At 35.8% G+C, this 19081-nt stretch overlaps 1 protein-coding gene across 6 annotated transcripts in view; it reads right to left on the reverse strand.

The window, feature by feature from the left end:
* NAV3 (neuron navigator 3) overlaps window positions 1–18764 on the reverse strand; it is a 295341-nt gene extending 276577 nt beyond the window's left edge. For all 6 annotated transcript variants that reach the window (XM_054696195.1, XM_054696193.1, XM_054696194.1 and 3 more), the window contains exon 1: window positions 18055–18764. In XM_054696195.1, the coding sequence (XP_054552170.1) occupies window positions 18055–18297 (243 nt within the window). In that variant the 5' untranslated portion in view covers window positions 18298–18764. The remainder of the gene's footprint in view (window positions 1–18054) is intronic.
* Between the last annotated feature and the right edge of the window lie 317 nt (window positions 18765–19081).

The raw sequence follows: 19081 nt of genomic DNA on the forward strand, positions 1-19081 counted from the left end.
ATGATAAATTTTCACTAAGCACTTTTCACAAATTTATAATGAATGATAAGCAATGTGCTTTTTAATTATAACAGACATTTTTAAAACATAAATTGCTATCATGATCAGTTACTCCACTGTCACATCTGACTCTGTAATAAACAACCACATCTATCTATATTTTTAAAAATCACTTTATAATTCCAGTAAGTCATCATTTCTTTTTATGGTTTGGTATCTCAGATGAAGTTGCTACTCAACTCTTGCTACTGTAGTAATAGTTCTTACATTTCCACTGAATTATATCAGTGTAGTAGCTGGGGCACCTTACTCATATCACTTCATTTCTTTATGTTTTGCTTACTTACTATAAAGTGGTGTTAATAGTAGCATATATGATCCCTTCCAGCTACATCCATATTGCCGCAAATTGCATGAGTTTATCTTTTTTGATGGCTGAGTAATATCCCATTGTGTATATGTACCACATCTTCTTGATCCAGTCATCTATTTTTGGGCATTTGTATTGTTTCCATAGTTTAGCTATTATAAATAGTGCTACTATAAACATAGGGGTGCAGGTGCCCTTTTGAATTAATGATTCTGTGTCCTTTGGGTAAATACCTAGGCGTGGAGTTGCTGGATCATGTCATGCTCAGCGAAATAAGTCAGAAAGAAAAAGAAAAATACCGGATGGTCTCACTCATAGCGGGAATTTAGAAAACCTAAATAAGGGACTAATTATAATAAAGTAAAAATCAAAATCAACAAGCAACTATAAACCGGAGACACACTACAGGGGGTGGGTGTTGGGGGGTGGTGAGAAGAGAGGAGGGAGGAGGTCAAAATAAGGGAGGTGGGAATTGTATGGAGAATATAACCAAGATGAAAATGCATACATTGTGCAAAAATGAAAAATGATGCAAAAAATATATAAAATAAAATTTAAAAATAGTAGCATATATGAAGCCTAAATAAGCATGCATGTGAACACCTCCAACAGAGTCTGACAATTTTTTTTTTTTTTTACTGAACAAAAAAATGATAACCATGAGTTATATAATAGACATTGAAGACATATTGGAAAATGATTTAAACATTCTGGGAAAAAATACATGAATTTGTACATTACAGCAAATACATTTTTTCATATTTTTTTAAGAAAGGAGTATATTTTGAGACAGTAAAATAACGTTTTTTGTCCTTGTTTTTTCTATTTGTGTACTGACCTCTGGTTCCTCCAGCAATTAAAACAATGGCAATATTTCAAGAAGACAGACTTCTGACTCTGATAAAAAAAAAAAAAAACCTCACTGGTCAACTTTATGTGAAATATTTTTAAAGTCTATATGGTCAAAATAATCTTGAAAATCAGCATATATTGAGCACAAAAAATTCTCTAGATTGCAAAAGCATCTCTTCACTTACCAAATGAAAAACCATAAGAACAAGAGTCTAGAGTTGTACTTTTCAAACAATGTAGAGGATGTGGGAAATATTCTCAGAGAAGCTGATTGTGATGGTGAAAATAAATCAAGGTTCAAATAGCAGGAAGGAAGGAAGGAGATGCAAATGGGTATATCTAAGATAAGACACCACTGTATCCAATATGGAATATCGAGCCTCCTTACCTGGGAATAAGGCCAGGATTGACAGTTGGGTAAGTATAAATTCCAGATAGGTTGAAGATCAGGGTAAAAGTTAAGAGGACTTCTGTCCTACAGCCATGTGCTACCTGGGAAGGTCATGATGTAGGATCACTCTTGCCAATATTGAATAGCCACAGTAGAGGGAAAAATGATTTGAGAACATGCTAATGTACATAGAACTTGAGATAACATTCCTGATAAGCATGAATCTTAGACTTTTCTTTGTAACCCATTAGGGTATGCCAAATGCAGAAAGGGCTATGTATCCAGTGAAAACTGATATTAGGATAAAGCAGATGCAGCATTTGGGCAATGGTTTCCAGTAGTGGGAGTGCATATCCAAATCCCAAGTCTCACCAGAAAATTGCACAGAATAACAAGTTATGAGGCTGTATGAGCCTATCACAGCACAGAAGAGTAAGGATCCAGATAACAAGCAAACCAGCCATCCTCTCTTATCCCTTATACCCAGAGGACACACTAATATCCCTAAACACAGTATCCATCATCCAAAGACATCATTTTATAAATGAGAAGAAAGGATAGAAACCTCATGGAGAAAGTCAAACCAGCACTGCCAAAAAATTTGACTGTCCAGTTACTAAACATTCACTCCAAGGTTTTCTTAAGCAAGCAAACAAACAATGGAGTGTAATTTGGGTTTCTCCCATTCTCATCAATCTTTTTCTCTACCATGATTAGTAGGAATGAATCTTTGAGAAACAAGAAGAGACATACTCTAGAAAACATCAACTTACATAATCTTGGACATCGGAAAAGCAGTGTGTCTGAAAAGCCTTTAAGTAAAACATCTAAATTACAGTGCACTGGGCTGAATTTACTACACTACAATGGACTTGAGGTTACTTAAAGGAAGGCACAGATTGTACATCTTTCTAGACAAGGAAAACTCTATCAACATCCATAAACCGATCTTGGCAACAGTGCATGGATATTGTGATCTCACCAGGCATGTTCCAGCTGACAAGAAACTCAAGGACGACCAACAGTTTCAGGTGCTGGAACACGACTTGAACATATTCCATCTCTTTACTGATTCTCTAGCTCAAAGCTGTGGCTGATTTTCTATGAGCTTTTGGCTTATTTGGACTAAAATACTTAAAGTACAATAGAGGAGGGGAAAGAAGCTCTCACTGATTTTTTCTTTAAACATGAGTCTTGGAGTATATGCTAAAATCATATTCACCTTCCTAAACAGTTTTGTTAGCAGACTACTAGTTACCAACAGATGGGACACATAAGTCATGAGTTTTATATTCACTTTTTGAGATGATTTTATAATTTTTGTATAATACATTCAATTTTGCTGAGTCTAATTTTACCAGTGTACAAAAAAGAGACTCCAGATGGTACACGGGTGCCTTGGGGAAGGAAATTCTATGGGGACTCAATCTGATGGGGTGGGGGGAAGCAAATATTGTTTAAAAATTAAAAAAAATTAAAAAGGGGACTCTTGTGTTAGCTCTTCTATTATTTCTCCAACTAATAATAGTCTGCATGAGACAGATATAGAGAAATCTGAGACCACCACTGAATTGAGTAGATTAGCTCAAGATGAACCAGTATATCATACCCTAACCAAAATTATGAAGATTTTGCCCTTTCATCACTGAAATGGCAGAAATAAACCAAAATTGCAAAAGACCAGTATTTATATATAAACATTCAGGAGTAGGGTCTAGGATATAGCTCTTACTGAAAAAGACAAAAATAATGAATCAAAGGAATAAAATTGCAAAAATGATTATTATTTATTTATATAACAAACATATTTAAATACCCACTGCATGCAAAAAATTGTGTGAAGGATCTCAGAGGACATAAATATGAATTAGATAAGCTTTTCCTTAAAGTAAGAGCTTAAATGAAAAAATTTATTTCAATCAGATAGGGAGAACCTTGAATGATTGCTAAGATTATGGCTGTGCTAGGAAAGATTAATTCGTCAACAGTATCCAGGAAGAACTAGTATCACTTTTATGGTCATAGAAATCATAGAAAACACTACAATTACATATTCATCTCCAAGCGATCAAAACACATGATCTCTAAACCTCAGCTAACTGGCAAACATAGCACAATCTCTCTTTTGGAATACATATCAAATTGAATGTAATCATGCTGAGAAGACTGATATTTCTGGTCTTTATTAAGGAGATTTCTCTCTATTTACCTGGGTTCTGCCTCCTAAATACAGAGCAGCTATGAAATTTAAATCCTCTGGCGTTCCAGAACATATGGCAACTGTAGAACACATTTTGTCCATAGATAATAAGGTGGGTACCTCTTTATCCTTTTTGCCACTGCCAGGATAAACCGTTCCAAGTGTGCAGTAAATTGTGTGCTGTATTAAAAATGGTATGGACTCATTATTCATTATTTGTAGTGGAGGACAAAGTTTCTGTATGTCTCCAGCTTGACTATTTCCAGCAGAGAAAAGGTTTTGATTTATTGGGACTAACACACTTGGAACAAAATGGAAGGAGAGTAAGAACTTCTCACTGATTTTTCCCATCAAGCATTCTTGGGCAAACCTGAGAAATTACTCCACAGGATGGACCTTACATTCATTCAGTGGCCTAGTTTTGCAGCTAGTAGCAAAATTCACCCGCTTAACTCAGAGCAGTCTTGTTATTTTAACGTGGCTGTTTCTATTTATAAAGTTACACAATCCAGTTGGTTCCTTCTTCCTCCCTGTCTGAGACACAGTTTAGAGAATGAAACCACAGTCATTACATAATTACATTGCCAGGAAATCCAAGTGTTGTTTTCTGATGGAGAGTAAAAGACCTGCACCTTGACTATGTCTTATTCATCCTAATTCCCATCTGGTCTTTGGGGCACTTTCTTCTGCCTCAAGAAAGAGCTCTGGAGTTTGACTATGTTCATCTACAGGCCGTTTTTGCTATCCTGACCATTCACGTTATGGTTTTACAGATCGCCAGTAAATGAAAGCCTCTTCTACACAACAGGAAGTACTCACTGCCAAGTCCTTTGGAGAGCAGCGAGACATGCACCAGATAATTCAGGTGCTAAGACATTTAAACAAAAGGTTTATACAACTACATTTGCAAAGAGTAAAAAGACAAGGAAGACATTGGGACTAACTCAAAAGCTCCTTTCAACTCAGTGACAGCTGCACCAACAGGATATGTGCATACAAGTCAACATCGTGATATGGTAGCAAATATGGGAACTTCCTTTTGGAGGTGCAACATGCTACAAAAGCAGCAGAATGAACACAGAGGATAAGATGTCGAAGATTTCTTGGGAATTCCTCAAAACATGAAATTGATTTACTCTTTGACGAAGGCTTCAGGGATAAGGGATATATCAGTGCTTGTGACGCCTACACTCTGTGTAGCACATTTTCTCCTATTTCATGCAGATGACCTGCAGATAGGATGAACAAATGGGCCATTCTGTCTAAAACAATCTCTTTCCTGCTGAATTATCTTTCAGTTGGATTTTTCTTCTTGACTTTCAGTTCTCTTAACTTGACCCACATGGACCATATATAAGAGTAAAACAAAATGAGTTCAGTGGCTGAGGGAATTAATTTTCTGCCTGGAATAGACAAAATGTGACACAATGCCTCCTCCCTGAACTTAAAGTGCTCTGTTATCTTGAAGGCAATTTTCCTCATCCAATAAAAACAGGGGCGGGAAAATGGGTGGCTTTAAAAAACATATTTCTGAAACCAAAGATTCTCACAAACATAAATGTCTCTGATAATTTTGGGTGTAGACAGAAGCTCTCTTCCTCTTGTATTCCCCAAACATTCTGTCAATGGTCTATTGTTAAAGTGTGGACTTTCTCCCAGACCACATCCTGTCTGTCTTATGGAGAAGTATGCTGTTGAAATAAAATGAAAGTCCTGTTCTTTGTGTGTTGTCTCTAAAGATGTAGAGAAAACAAACTCTCTATAGTACCTCAAGATATTACAAGATTCCTCGGGCCCTGATGAACTTGGGGAACTAAACTGTGTTTTTTTAGGGACAACTTGTAAGCCTTTCACACAACAGGAAACAGCAAGACATTCATTTGCCAACAATATGTCTAAAGTGGTATGACTAGGAAAGGAGCAGATGTAAATATCTGAACGCTGTAAAAAAAAAATCATCCTTTTTTGAATAACTAAGCCTCCATAAATTACTTCTAATTTGAATAATGGCGATTAAATAAAGGATATGTTCTTCTAACTCTGAATAGACAACTGACAGGATCTGGCATGAATCCCTAATTAAATAAGGGAATATTGGGAATATTTAAAATTGATAAATAATTTCATACATTTTTCAACTACAAAATTAGAATTAATAGTAAGATAATTTGAAAAATAACAGAGCATACTTAAAGAGAAAAACAAGAAAATTTCACTCAGAATTCAGGCAATCAGCCATCCCAACATGCCCTGGGCTGAGAGGCTTCTAAAACAACAGCTTCATTGCTTAATTCAGGACAGTCCCAGGAAAACTAGTACAGTTGGTCTTCTATGCATCTTTATTTTTTAATTGCTCCATATAGGTGCCAGGGATAAGGGGAGAAAATAATAACTAAAACCTAAAATAATCATGTTATTGAGAAAGCTGTTACTTATATAGTATTGCTACAGTGCAGGAGGAGGGGTCCCCTAGGACTCACAGACCTAACTGGGTTTTGCCATTCACCACATCAAGACAAACATACTCAAGTGCATAGGACATTCAATGGAAAGGAACTTTAATACAATTAATGTGTGATAAAATGAAGAAAAAGAAAGAATACAGTTTGCAAATTCAAGCACACAGAGTTACCCATCATCTCATGGGTGAATGCCCAGCCAAAGGGGGTTGGCTCACAGCAGGACCGCTGAGGCCCCAAAGCTTGTCACAAGTGTAAGATACCTTCTGGTAGGGAAATGAAGGAACGGGGCAGCAGGGGTTAGGCAAGTCTAGAAGGAAAAGAGCAAAATCAGAACCCAAGTCAAGATAAAGGCTGCCATTGTCAGCATCCCCGCAGGACTCTCACCCATGTCTCTGTCTCTTTCAAGTGTCTCCTTCCATGTCTCCCAAGTTCCTGGTCAAAGTCCAATGCCGAGAAGCAAGAACAGCTTCTTCACATGTCTCTCTGCTCCATGTGCCTCCTCCAGGTCTTCTTGCTCTTTTTCTTTCCTTCTCCAAGTCCTCTCTAGCTTCTTTCTGCCCAGCTGCACCCTTTCTTGGTAGGGCAGGGAACCTGGAACTTCCCCTTTCCTTGGGGATTACCCTGTTACAGTATTGTCTCTACAAATGCTCCCGAGAAATATTTCTTGCACACCCAGAATGAAGGATGTGCCTCTTCTGAACAAATATTAGTTTACACTTGGGCAGTGATGAAAACATCCCTGTGTGCCAGCAGCTTGAAAGTTCATAGCCAAACCTGTAGATGACCTCTTGTTCCCAAACAGAATATAATAGCACAAATGCTAGTCATTTCTTTAAATTTATTCTCTTCTCTTATACTTTTATTCCTGTAATACCAGTTTAATTGCCTATGTTTTGAAATCTAAGTCAGCAGTTGTAAACTGGGAACAATTTCTGCCCTTCTCCCTACCAAAGACAATGTGTAGAGACATTTTTAATTGTCACAACATAGAAGAGGCAAATCTATTCAAAGTAAACAAGCATGCCTCAAATGTACAAATATTGAAAATTTGCATCAATTGTTTCTTATAATTTGCATCATTGTTTCTTATATTTCTAGGTAATTTAATGTTGCCAGAAGAGAATGAACAGGAATTCCTAAGAAGAACCTCAGATACTACAAGTATATTTTTCATAAAACATATCAATTTTCAAATATGCTATAATATGTACACATACATAAATATATACCCACTTTGACTTATGCAATAAATATTTGATGATGGACTAATTGACTAGATGAATGATTAAAAAGACAAGAAAAGCTACCCAGGATCCATGATGTAGACCCAGAAGTAGCAATAGGAAGCATTTATATTTGTGAAATAACAGCCTTCTTTTAGAACACAATAGGTCTAGCTTGAATCAAAGGAAAAGAGCAGAGAGAACATATTGTTGGAGATGATAAACCTTGTGTCGAATGGAAGTAGGCAACACACAAATGTGGATATCAAAAACCAGCCAAAGGAAGGAAGAAATAGCTATAAAAAGCAGATGGGCTGAAGAGAAAGGAAATGTAAAACAGAATCCAAAAAATATATAGGTCAAAATAATAACATAAATGTTTCTGGCAAAAATATCACTCGGTAGAAATTCAACAAATTGTCCAAAAAATCTTGCAATATCATATTTAAAATGTAAGCAATCAGGGGCAATAAAGAGAAATATATAACCTGTCTATGTTTTAAGAGATGAAAAATAAACAATTTAAATTAATCCAAGCTAAAGTAAACCAGTAAACACTGTCAAAGAGAAGTAGAAACCTGTGTAGCAATAGTCCTAAAGCCACAGTAAGTCAAAATTAACTCATTTAGAAACTTGCCATGCAAGTTTTAAAAAGGGCTTTCTTTCTTTATATTTGCTTACAGGGTTCTGAAATGATTCCAAAATGAGTTGCTTCTTTCAATACTATTGGTGGGCTTGTCAATGACCCAGTCACACATTTCCACCTAGGTCCCCTTCGGGAGTCAATTTACAATGTGGGGACAGAGAGGAAAAGGGCAGTGTCTCCAGGCCAAGAGAACAGACACTCCCTCACACTATTAGTCACCCATTTGACAACATCTAGAAGCCAGCAGTGTGATGCTTGACTCCACTCTGATTCTTTTTGTCTTTTTAAAAATTTTATTGAAGAAAAATTTATTTATAATATTGTAAGTTTCAGGTGTACAGCATCTTATGTAGACATCTGTAGATTCTTAAAATATGGCTAGAATTCAGATCTTACATTGCTTTGGCCTCTCTAGTTGCCAGATCTGAAGATGAGTTTTCAGGTCCAGCAAGAGAGGGAAAGTAAAAAATTAAAGAAGCAAGCAGAAACAAGGGCACTGGAACAAAAGAAAGTTGCTTTCAGGATGTAAGTTTGAAGCAGCGGGTTGAAACAGGAAAAACTGAAGGTGGTTAACAAGATCAGAAGATGGGAGGCAGCCTGAGGAGTTGTAACAATTCAGTGTGTTTTTCACTTGATACTTTGGTCTAGACTGGCCTAGGATGTTATTTTAAATGCTGGATTATTACATGATATTCCCTTTCTGTATATTTTGTAACTTGAGTGTATCATGGTCCTCCACTTAAATATTTCACTTTTAAAAACACAACAGTTTAACTTAGAGCAACTTATTGACAATCTGGAAGACACTTCTGGGCACCTTAAAATATTTTAATAAGGGTAATTACTGCATAAACTTGAGCATCTGACTAATCAGGCAATCTGTGTCTGACTAAAGGCTGGCTAATAATTTACCAAACCATTTCCTTTTATTTCTGGGCACACAGCTAGCCTGCATTTACAAACCTTTCTTGCAATAAGGTATCATCATATGATTGAGTTCTGACACAGGATTAGTGGAAGTGATACACAGAATTACTAAACCTCTTAGGATCTCCATTTTCTCTTTTTGACTGAAGACTGGCTAAATGATGGGACCACAAGTTGAAAGGAATTTGGTTTCCCTATTTACCATGTGTATATGCATGTGTTAGCAAGATTTTTCTGGTAAAGGCCAGGCAGTAAATATCTCAGTTTTGCAGGTCATATAATCTCTGTTGGACCTATTTCATTCTGCTTTTATAGCACAAAAGCAGCCATAGATAACACACATACCAACATTATAGCTTTGTTTCAAAAAAAACCTTAATAAAATTGGGGGTCAACCCAGATTTGAACTATGGACCATAGTTTGCGAACCCCTGACTATATGGAACATCAAAAAGAGTAAAAATAAACCCCTACTGTTGTTAAGCCATTGAGACCTTGAGTTTCTCTGTTACTGAAGTTAACATTACCTTAATTAACACAGTGCCATTCTACTTACAAAATTTACTCTAACACATTTCATAATGGAAACTTGTGAACCTGCCCACCCCAAGTTTTCAGTTTTACAAAAAGGGTTCTTTACGACATCAAAATACAGCCAAAAGGGTTCCTGTTGTGTTTGCTTGCTTGTTTGTTTGTTTCCTGTCATGGAAGTTGCTTCATGTTGTGGCTTTTTGTGTTTTTGGGTGTTTTTTTTTTTTTTGCCACTGTCCTCTCTCCAGGCAGAATTGCAACACTTTTTTAATAAATCATTCCATTTACAGGGAACAGTGGGGAAATTCTGCCATGTATCCAATTAATGAACTCTCCCACAGATATTGTATTTCTCTATTGGACCCAGTGACTAGGAATCCAAAGAAAAGCATTTCTTACAGCAAAATTGGAGCAACAGTGGGGGTTTTGAGGAAAGGAAGAATTCAAAGTGCAACTTGTCAATAATTAATTCAGCACACCTGGCAAGAATCCATGGTTTATTTTGTTTTCTTATTGTGTGACTCAGTCTCCTCAAAGAGAGACGAGAGCAATACTGATTTTGACTGCTCTATAAACCACTGTGAGAGACAGAAAGGGAGAGAGACAGAGAAAGTAAGACCATGGGAATCAAATAAACAGATTGGAATTCCCACTCTACCTTAGCACCAGCCTCAACTCAGTTTTTAATTGGAATAATAACATAGTGCATAACATCCATAGAATGTACAATACAGTTATTCAAAGAGTATTAGTAATTATCATCAGTTTGATGGCTACTTGCTACCAAATTCACAAGCCATCATTTCCAACTGAAGTTTTTGTTCAGAAAATAATATATTTATACTTGAAGACTTATAATTGTGTGGACTATTAATAATTAATATAAATATGTATAGCTAATTTTATTAGAGTAATCCTTTTCTTATAGCTCTTGACTTTGGTATTGATATTTTAATCCAAATTTCACCCATCACATTCTCCTTCTCTTGTGTTTTTATCTTCTCCTCACTGAGGTACTAGATCTTTCCATGTTGAATTCATCACCATCTTTCTAAAAACAGACTAGTCATGTCATATTGACATCCTACCCATGTCTCTACAGAGAAGTCCAAACTTCTTACTGGACATTTAATGCTCAACTTTCCATTGCCTCAACTAAAATAATCTCTCTTGCTTACATCCTAAATCCTAGAATTAGATAAACCATAGTTTTCTAAATATAGGATGGTATTTCCCACTTAGGTGATATTTTTTCTAAAATGTTCTTCTCTCCCATAGGTATGTAATTAAATCAACTTCATGCTTGAGAACATGGTTGAAATATTACCTTCACCATATATGAAGAATTAATCACTGCCTCCTATGTTCTACTAAAATTCTTAATATTATAATTGGCACTAGCCTATAAGGTATTTCTATAATATTAGAAAATAATGGAAATAAGTGTTGGTCACCAACTGTGTTCTAGACTCTGCTGGCAAACAGATTATATGCATTATCACGCTTTTTACTAATTTTTTATAAGGTAGTTTTTATCATTGTATACATTTTATAGGTGAAAAATTGGGACTTACTTAATTTGCAAAGGTCACTTTGCAAGTAAATATTAGAACGTACCAAAAAGAAAACTGTGATCGGCAGAAGTAAAATACTTCAAACGGCATGAAGACAAGAGGGAAAATGCAAAGTACAAAGAGATGTATTTTCAAAAGCCATTGGTAATGTCTAGGAAAAAAGAATAAAAATCAGAGATTAAGAAAAGTGAAGTAAGTGCAAAGATAGGGATAGTGGTAAGAACACTATTTACTGTTTCAGGAAATATATCTGCAAAGTTAAAAAGATGGAGTGAAAAAGTGCAGCATGGTGAAAAAAATATTTAAAAATTGCTATTATTATAAAACAATTATTAGTATTATTATTATTTAAAAATTAGTAGAGGGCTTCCCCTGGAGGCACAATGGTTGAGCGCTGGGCTGCAAAGCTGCCCACAGCCTATGCAGCGCCAGTTCGATCCCCAGCCACTGGCGAGGGTCCCACATGGCACGCAGACCTCTCTTGCCGCCTGCTGCTCCCCTCAGCAGTGTACCTCGTCAGTCTGCCTGTTCTGCTCTCCACTCTGGCTCTGGTGAATTCTCTCACCCTCCTGCGCTTCTGACTGTACAGAGTGCTTGTATTAAAAAAAAAAAAAAATTCAAAAAGCTTAATTGACTAATCCTTTCAGGTTCCAACAGAAGTTTAATCTATATCTTTGGTCTCCTTATTTGATATTCTTTTAACTATATCAGAGAATATTTTAAGGTTAAGATTGAGGATAATTGTTGAAAAAGTTATAAATATCAATATCAATAATAAATAAATATCAATCAATCAATATCAATAATAAATAAAATCAATCATAAATATCAATCATAGAGCAATTATTCTGCTTAAAAATGAATGGCATGCCTACTGATTCTGTATCCATAAATAATATATTTAGTGACTTTTTTCATTAAAGAAAAGGAAGGCATCTGTGATAATAGAATGGAACAAACTAAGATTTGTATTTATTCACATATAATGTATACCCAAATTTTTAGTAATTTCATAGTTTAAAACATGAGATATAAGTCTTTAAAGACTGTACATAACACAAATTAAATGACAGGCAACAGTATAAGGTTGCCACACATGGCCTCTCTGGTGGGTTAAAGACAGAGTTATCAAGCTATTGCCAGCCACTGCAGCATGAGTTCAATCCCCAGCCGGTCAGGGAGTAACCCACATGGTGCAGTAGAACTCTCCTGTGACGCCCACAGCTCCCCTCAGCAGTTTATTTCAGTAGATCTGCCTGTTCTGTTCCCTACTCTGTCTCTGGTGAATTGGAAAAAATATAGGATAATAAAAAACTGAGCCTGCTGTTAGGAGACAAAACCCTGAAATTCAAGTATCATGACAACATTCTTCATACCATTTCTACTACAAGGGCAAGTCCAATTAAAAGGACCATTAGCAATTTAATTGTGAAAGTTGGAGCATGAGCTACAATGAAAAAAGAAGTAATTATGTTTCTTTAAATATAAATAACTAAATGTGCAAGCACAGCAGAAACAGGCAAAGAATCCGGAATCAACTAGGGACCTGAGCGCTGACCTATGCAGCTGTAAACCCAGCCAGCTCTGGAAGTGCTACCATGTGAGCAAGCCAACAGCAGTGTCAACAGTCCTCAACAATCAAGCATCTTCTCCAAGAAGGAAACAGCTGGAGGCCAGATCCAGTCATTTACTCTATTGACATCTGCTGCTCTATTTCTATCATGGGGTTTCTTTTATTTATTTCTATTATTCGGACAATTCAGTAGAGATCATGTGTCAACTTAATTGTCTTCTCTTGATAATTCTAGGCACTAGGGTACAAACAATGATTTATTTGCAATTCACTAGCAATGCTCATTAAATATTAAACTTTACTGGTTTTATATAGAAATCAAGTCAACCAATAGTCCTTCTCTCCCCTGACACTAGCACAAGTTTTCATTAGTGCACTGTTGTTTATTGGTTAAGAATAATATCTTCTGGAGCCACACACCTATGGTTTGAATTCCTATTCTACCACATTCTAGCACTGTAATACTGGTAAACACAACCTCTCTCAATCTCAGTTTCTTTACCTGTAAAATGGGATAATAACATACCTATAGCACAGGCTATTGTGAGAGCTGGATGGAATACTCCAGGCAATGCTTGACCCAGTACCTGGCATACAGCAAGCTTTAATAAACTAGGTAATGCTAATTCTTCTTTGCTATTTCTCCTAAATATCACTGTCAGTATTATTTTGTATAAGAGTTGTTCCCAATGTTGGCCTAATGAAGACTGCCTCTCTAGGATCTGACCCAAATCTTCTGCTTTCCATAAAAAAGTCTATGCAAATTATAATGAGTTACTCACTAGGTTTTTTTCTTCATAATCCACTCCTCAGAAGGATATTTTTTACAATAACATTTTTTATTGAAGTACCATTGGTTTACAATACCGTTTATGATACAGGGTTTTCTTATCTATACTTCAGTTCTATCTGCCCATTAAATTACAACTACCTGAGAAAATCTTTTCTGATTTCCCCATCTAAAAAGGATTTCCCTCAGTCCTAAAATCTTACAAAAGTATCCTACTCATATAAAACATTTGCTTGTAGATATTGTAATTTGTTTCTTAAAAATGTCTGATTTACATAACGCTTTTGAGAATCTTCTATTTTCAAAGGATTAGAGCTAGCAATATGTAGATGGAACTGTAGAAAATAAGCTCTACTGTCACTGTCCTTACAACTAGTCAAGTCAGTAAGAAAATCAAACAAATGTCTATACTACCACATATGTTAATTTCTCTACTCTTTCAAGAATTCTCTAGATCTTCTTAGATGTAAGATGTAAGTAAATTTCTCTCCCTTAAGACCTCCATGATAAGTTCTCTTTTTTTGCTTTAAATTTTTAACCGAGTTTTTAAAGAATGCATTAGTGAGATTTGGAGGATAGGGTTCACCTAGGAAAAATATTCCAATTATATCATGAAGAAAAACTGTACCATCATAGACAAGCAAAGATTTGTAGAGCCAAACCTGTTCAAACTCAGGATTTTGGTACGTCTAATCTTCTGAGGGGATTCCAGTCTTTCTAAACCTTAGTTTATTTCTCTATAAATATGGATAATAATGACTTCTTTGAAATGTCACTAGAATAAAATAAGAAAATTCCTATAAAATACAAGGTAGGGCCTCCCCAGTGGTGCAGCGGGTTGAGTGCAGCACTGTGAAGCTGTCCACAGCCTCTGCAGCACAGGTTCAATTCCTGGCCGGCCAGGGAGATACCCACATGGCGTGGCAGACCTCTCCTATCTCGCCCATTGCTCCTGTCAGCAGTGCTTTCGGTCCATCTGCCTGTTCTGCTCCCTGCTCTGTCTGTGGTGAATCCTCTCACCCTCCCATGACTCTGGCCTGTACCCCAGCGCTGGTATAAATAAATAAATCTTTAAAATAAAATACAAGGTAGGTGAGCAAAAAGTTATTTTTTATAATAATGTGAAAAAAATCTTGAGTTGGTACAAGCAATCCAAAGGGAAGAAGTAGGCCAAGATCGAAAAGAAGTTAGAAATGAGAATCAAGGTAAAAGACAGGTGGCAGAGTATGTTGAAATGATTTCTGGGGCTAAAAACTGAAGTCCAAGGAGGGAGTTTTCAGTGGCAGATATGGCCAAGGAACTTTCCTAAATGAGGCTGTCTAATGCTTAATTGTATGTTATTTACTGAGCCTTGACAAAGTCAAACCTTCTTCCTTAACCTTAATCTCCAGGTTCTTAAGTTTCCAAAGCAAGGTCACTTTCTTCCTCATTTGGGTGAATGCCCAGGAAGAATGGAAAAATCAATCCTTATGAGGAGTGACATTAGAAAAATGAAGAAAAGTAAGAAATTATAACAAGAGATAGCTTGTAGAGCTTTCAAATGTATGTGACATGGGATCTGGGACTAATATTATTTATTTGTTAAAGGACAGTGAGACTAAGCAGTGTAAGGATGTGGGACACCCAAGAAAGAGATGGAGAATAGAGTAACTAAATGGAGCTATGATAGAAAAAGAGGAGGTAACAACAACTGAATCTGGAATGCCTGAAAGAAAAAATCATAAAACATGAAAACTAAAGTTTTTTGCTTAAGCAGGATGATGACTATTTTGGATTAATGTAGTACATAGTCACAGGAGGAGAGGAGAGCAATCTGGAATTACTGCAATAATTGATAGAAAACAAGGGTCAGAACATGAGAATGTATATAAAGTAGTAAGTTCAATCTGTAATACAAAAATGAAATCTCTAACTTCTAAAATACTGTGGAATGTGAGATAGGCATGCTTCTTATCAGATATTAGAATAAGAGCTGAGGATTAAATGACAGCTATGATGGCATTAACACTAATCAAAAACAAGAACAGGAAAAGTAAGTATTGAATCGAAGACACATTTCTGACATTGTAAGATGTAAGTTTGTTCTCTCTAACCAGACCATCAGGCTGTTGGTGCGAGGACTAGCAGAGCACTCCACATAAATGTTTCTTAATGACAGTCATCTATTGTGGGCACTATCCATAGTCTCGTTTTGCTTCAAAATAAAACCCATAATTTTTAGCTGGGTACATGGCTGACCTAGAATAAACACTACATTTTCCAGTATCCATTGCAGCTAGATAGGACCTTAGAAATATAAACAGGCCAAAGGGATATGGAAGAATCCTTAATAAACAGGATGTGTCTTTTTAATTGAGTAGAACTCTATTATCCACTCAAGACTGAGGGATGGATGCCACAAACTGATGATGGTGGGCAAATCAGTGAGCCTGGTTCCCGGACAACTTCATGAAGTCACCCTACCGGCCACAGCCTATTAACTGCCAGACATCTTTTACATGAAAAAGAAATAAACTCCTATCGTGTTTATGCTATTGTTGAGTTTCTGTTATGTGCGGCCAATCTGATTCTCTCTAATACAACCTGATCATTTTTTGCTATTTTCATTAGTTCTATTTTTCAACGGTTTACAAAAAATTAAGCATAACATTTTTAGTATTTAGAAAAATTCTAACATGCTGAATGGACATTCTTTACATCTGTTTGAAAAAGGTTTTAATCTGCTAAGTGGCATGGTAAAAACATGGCTATAAAAACAACATTGTTTATCACAGCGTCTTATTGGAATATCAGATATGTGATTGCTATGTTTGCTAACCAAAGGAATCAACCAGAATTCTCTTGAAAACACTATTTATAGAGGGCAAGTCTTAAGCCAATGCCAGCTAGCAAACAGGATATTTGACTAAGCCTGAAGAAAGGACAACCATGGTCAGCAGACAGAAAACAGCTATCCTATCTATTCTTTCCATCTAATCCAGAAAAGTCTTTGTATATACAAAGACCATTAGACCAGATTGTATGGCATTCACTTTTAATTATTTTCACTAAGTTAAATATTTTATCCCTTTGTTAATAATTCCTTACACTGGACTGAAGACCCTAAGCCCATATAATTAATTATTTTTAACAGACTTTTCTTATGTAAACAATGCTTTCTTAAAAAACAACAGGAATAATATAATTTAGAGCTATATGCACTTTATAAAAGCACTCATTCCTAACCCCATGTTTTTTAGATAAATGATCCAAAGAGACAAATGAATTTAACTAATTCTCAGAGTAACTGTAAGTTCATTCATTGACTCACTCATGTTTAAATCCATTCAATTACTATTTAATTATCACACATAAAGAATTCAGATGAAGCTATTGCACAAAATAAGGCTCTATCTTCTAAATATTTTCAATTTAGTGGGGATAACAGGAAGAATTAATCCACATAATTAAAATGCACAATGTAAGTAACATTGTAAGGCTTTCTATAGATGAAAAATCACAAAAGAGAAAAGGGAAAAGGCTGCCTAGCAAAGCCTTTTTAAAAAAGTCTTTTGCATTTGGATTGCACCTTAGAGGATTTGAGCAGGTGAAGATGAATGGAATAGGCATAACAGACTAAAGGGATGGCATTCTTTTTACCTAGTTGAGTTTACCTAGATGAATTTTTAAAATTAGATTATTTTTAAATTATTTTTAAATAGGGTGGTAGGGCAAAATCAAATTATTCCCTAAGAAGCCAGAGGTGAGAACTATAACTTGGAAAGCTTCACATCATAGTTATTGCTGCATTAAAAGGTCATGTTTTCTAAGCTACAACTGAATCCTCGTGAACTTCATCAACTACTGGGGTATGCTAGCCCTTAGCATCTGGAGAAAATGATTGTAGTATGGCTTAGAAACCAAAAGCTATGAGCTACAGCTCACAAATGTCATAAAATAAATGACTGAAAAGACGTCAGTAATAAGTAAAACAGTAGGGTTTCAATTTACAAGTGAAAATCCAGACAAATGCACAGTATCAAGGAAAATAGTATCTTTTTTCTTTCATATTGCAATGAATTAAGCAGTCTAGCTATAAATATTCAAACAAAAAGTATTTAAAATGAAAATGGCATTTAGAGAAAAGAGAGGGTCTGCATGAATTTTTACAAATAAATATTTTATATTGTAATATGCATGAGAAATAGGCTCCCCTTTTCTTGTATGCATGATAAGTTATGATTATCAGCAATAGAGTAGTATCTAGGACTAAGTAGGTACTTCATCAATAGTAGTAATAAGTGATCAGTAATAAGTAATAGTAATAAGTGATAATGCCTCTTTAAACAATTATGTTCAAGACTTTTGCAACTATAGTTAGACATAGGCTAAATGTTCAGCTTATTAGTTAAAAATATACTTTCTTGTACCAATATTCTTCTATTAATTCCCATTTCACAACATGCTTTATATTGAACCTAGGAAGAAATTTGCATTTTAGCTTTATAAGTCTGCAGGTAATCCCCAGTGACTAACCTTGCTGTCTTCTGTCTCCTTAGCTTTTCCTTGGAGGGTTTTCTTCTCTCCAAATTCACAGGTTGATTTTAATGTAAACTGACAAGAAAGCATTGAGCTCTCTCTTTCAGTAAGTTCCAAAGGTCTTGAAGAATAGTGCTGCGACCCAGTAGTGCCAAGATTTGGTATCGGAAGAGCAGTATGAACAGGCTTTGACCCAACAGCTGGCTGCCTCAGTTTTGAGGAAACCCCAAGTACAGGCATGGCTTCTATAAAAGTATCTTCTTGCTGCCAAAAAAAAAAATGCTTCTAACCTCAGTCTGGTAGACTCCAACTTTAGTATTTCCAGAACACGAATACTTTAAATAAAACTAGCAGTCTTTTTGATATTAAAAAAAAAAAACTAATAATATAACCTTCAGGAAGAGGCAAAACTTCCCTACATCTTTAAGTTAAGTATCTTTGTTTCTTGCTGGCTCGAATTTTCATTCTCTCTCTCCCTTCAGTGAGTCATTGTCTATGTAATATTAAATACTCCTTAGGGGAATACGCTTTTCTTGAAGGTAACTGCTACAAAGCTCGTTCTCTAGGATTAAAGAGCTCCTAGTTTTCCTTTTCCTTTTCACTACAGCAGTCTAAGTATAAGCACTGAAAATTAAAAAAAAAAAAAGAAGAGCAAAACCAAAGGAAAAGTCCCTCTGTGCAACTGTCAAAGCAGTCAAAAGACAATAGTGGAAGGACAGGCATTCTTCCTGACTGCAGAAATAACCAGTCTACATTCTCTTTTTAAAGAAAATCATATTTCCCCCAGCATTTAAAAAAAAATTAAAAAAAAAAAGAATGGATGCGATTAATGGCCAAAACAAACAGCTGTTGGAAGAACTTTTAGCCCGGAAACAATCTCAGCAATGAAGCTGTTTGTCTGATTTCCAGCTATTTTTCACTACTGACAACCATGAACCATGGTGTGCATTCTCTGTTTCAGTCCATGAAATCAGGTTAAATTCATGCAATAGTGCAACTAGCTAAAGCTGCTAAATCATTCAGC

Source organism: Talpa occidentalis, unplaced genomic scaffold, assembly GCF_014898055.3.
Source record: "Talpa occidentalis isolate TD23 unplaced genomic scaffold, MPIMG_talOcc4v2.1 talOcc4.16, whole genome shotgun sequence".
In the NCBI taxonomy this organism is placed as follows: domain Eukaryota; kingdom Metazoa; phylum Chordata; class Mammalia; order Eulipotyphla; family Talpidae; genus Talpa; species Talpa occidentalis.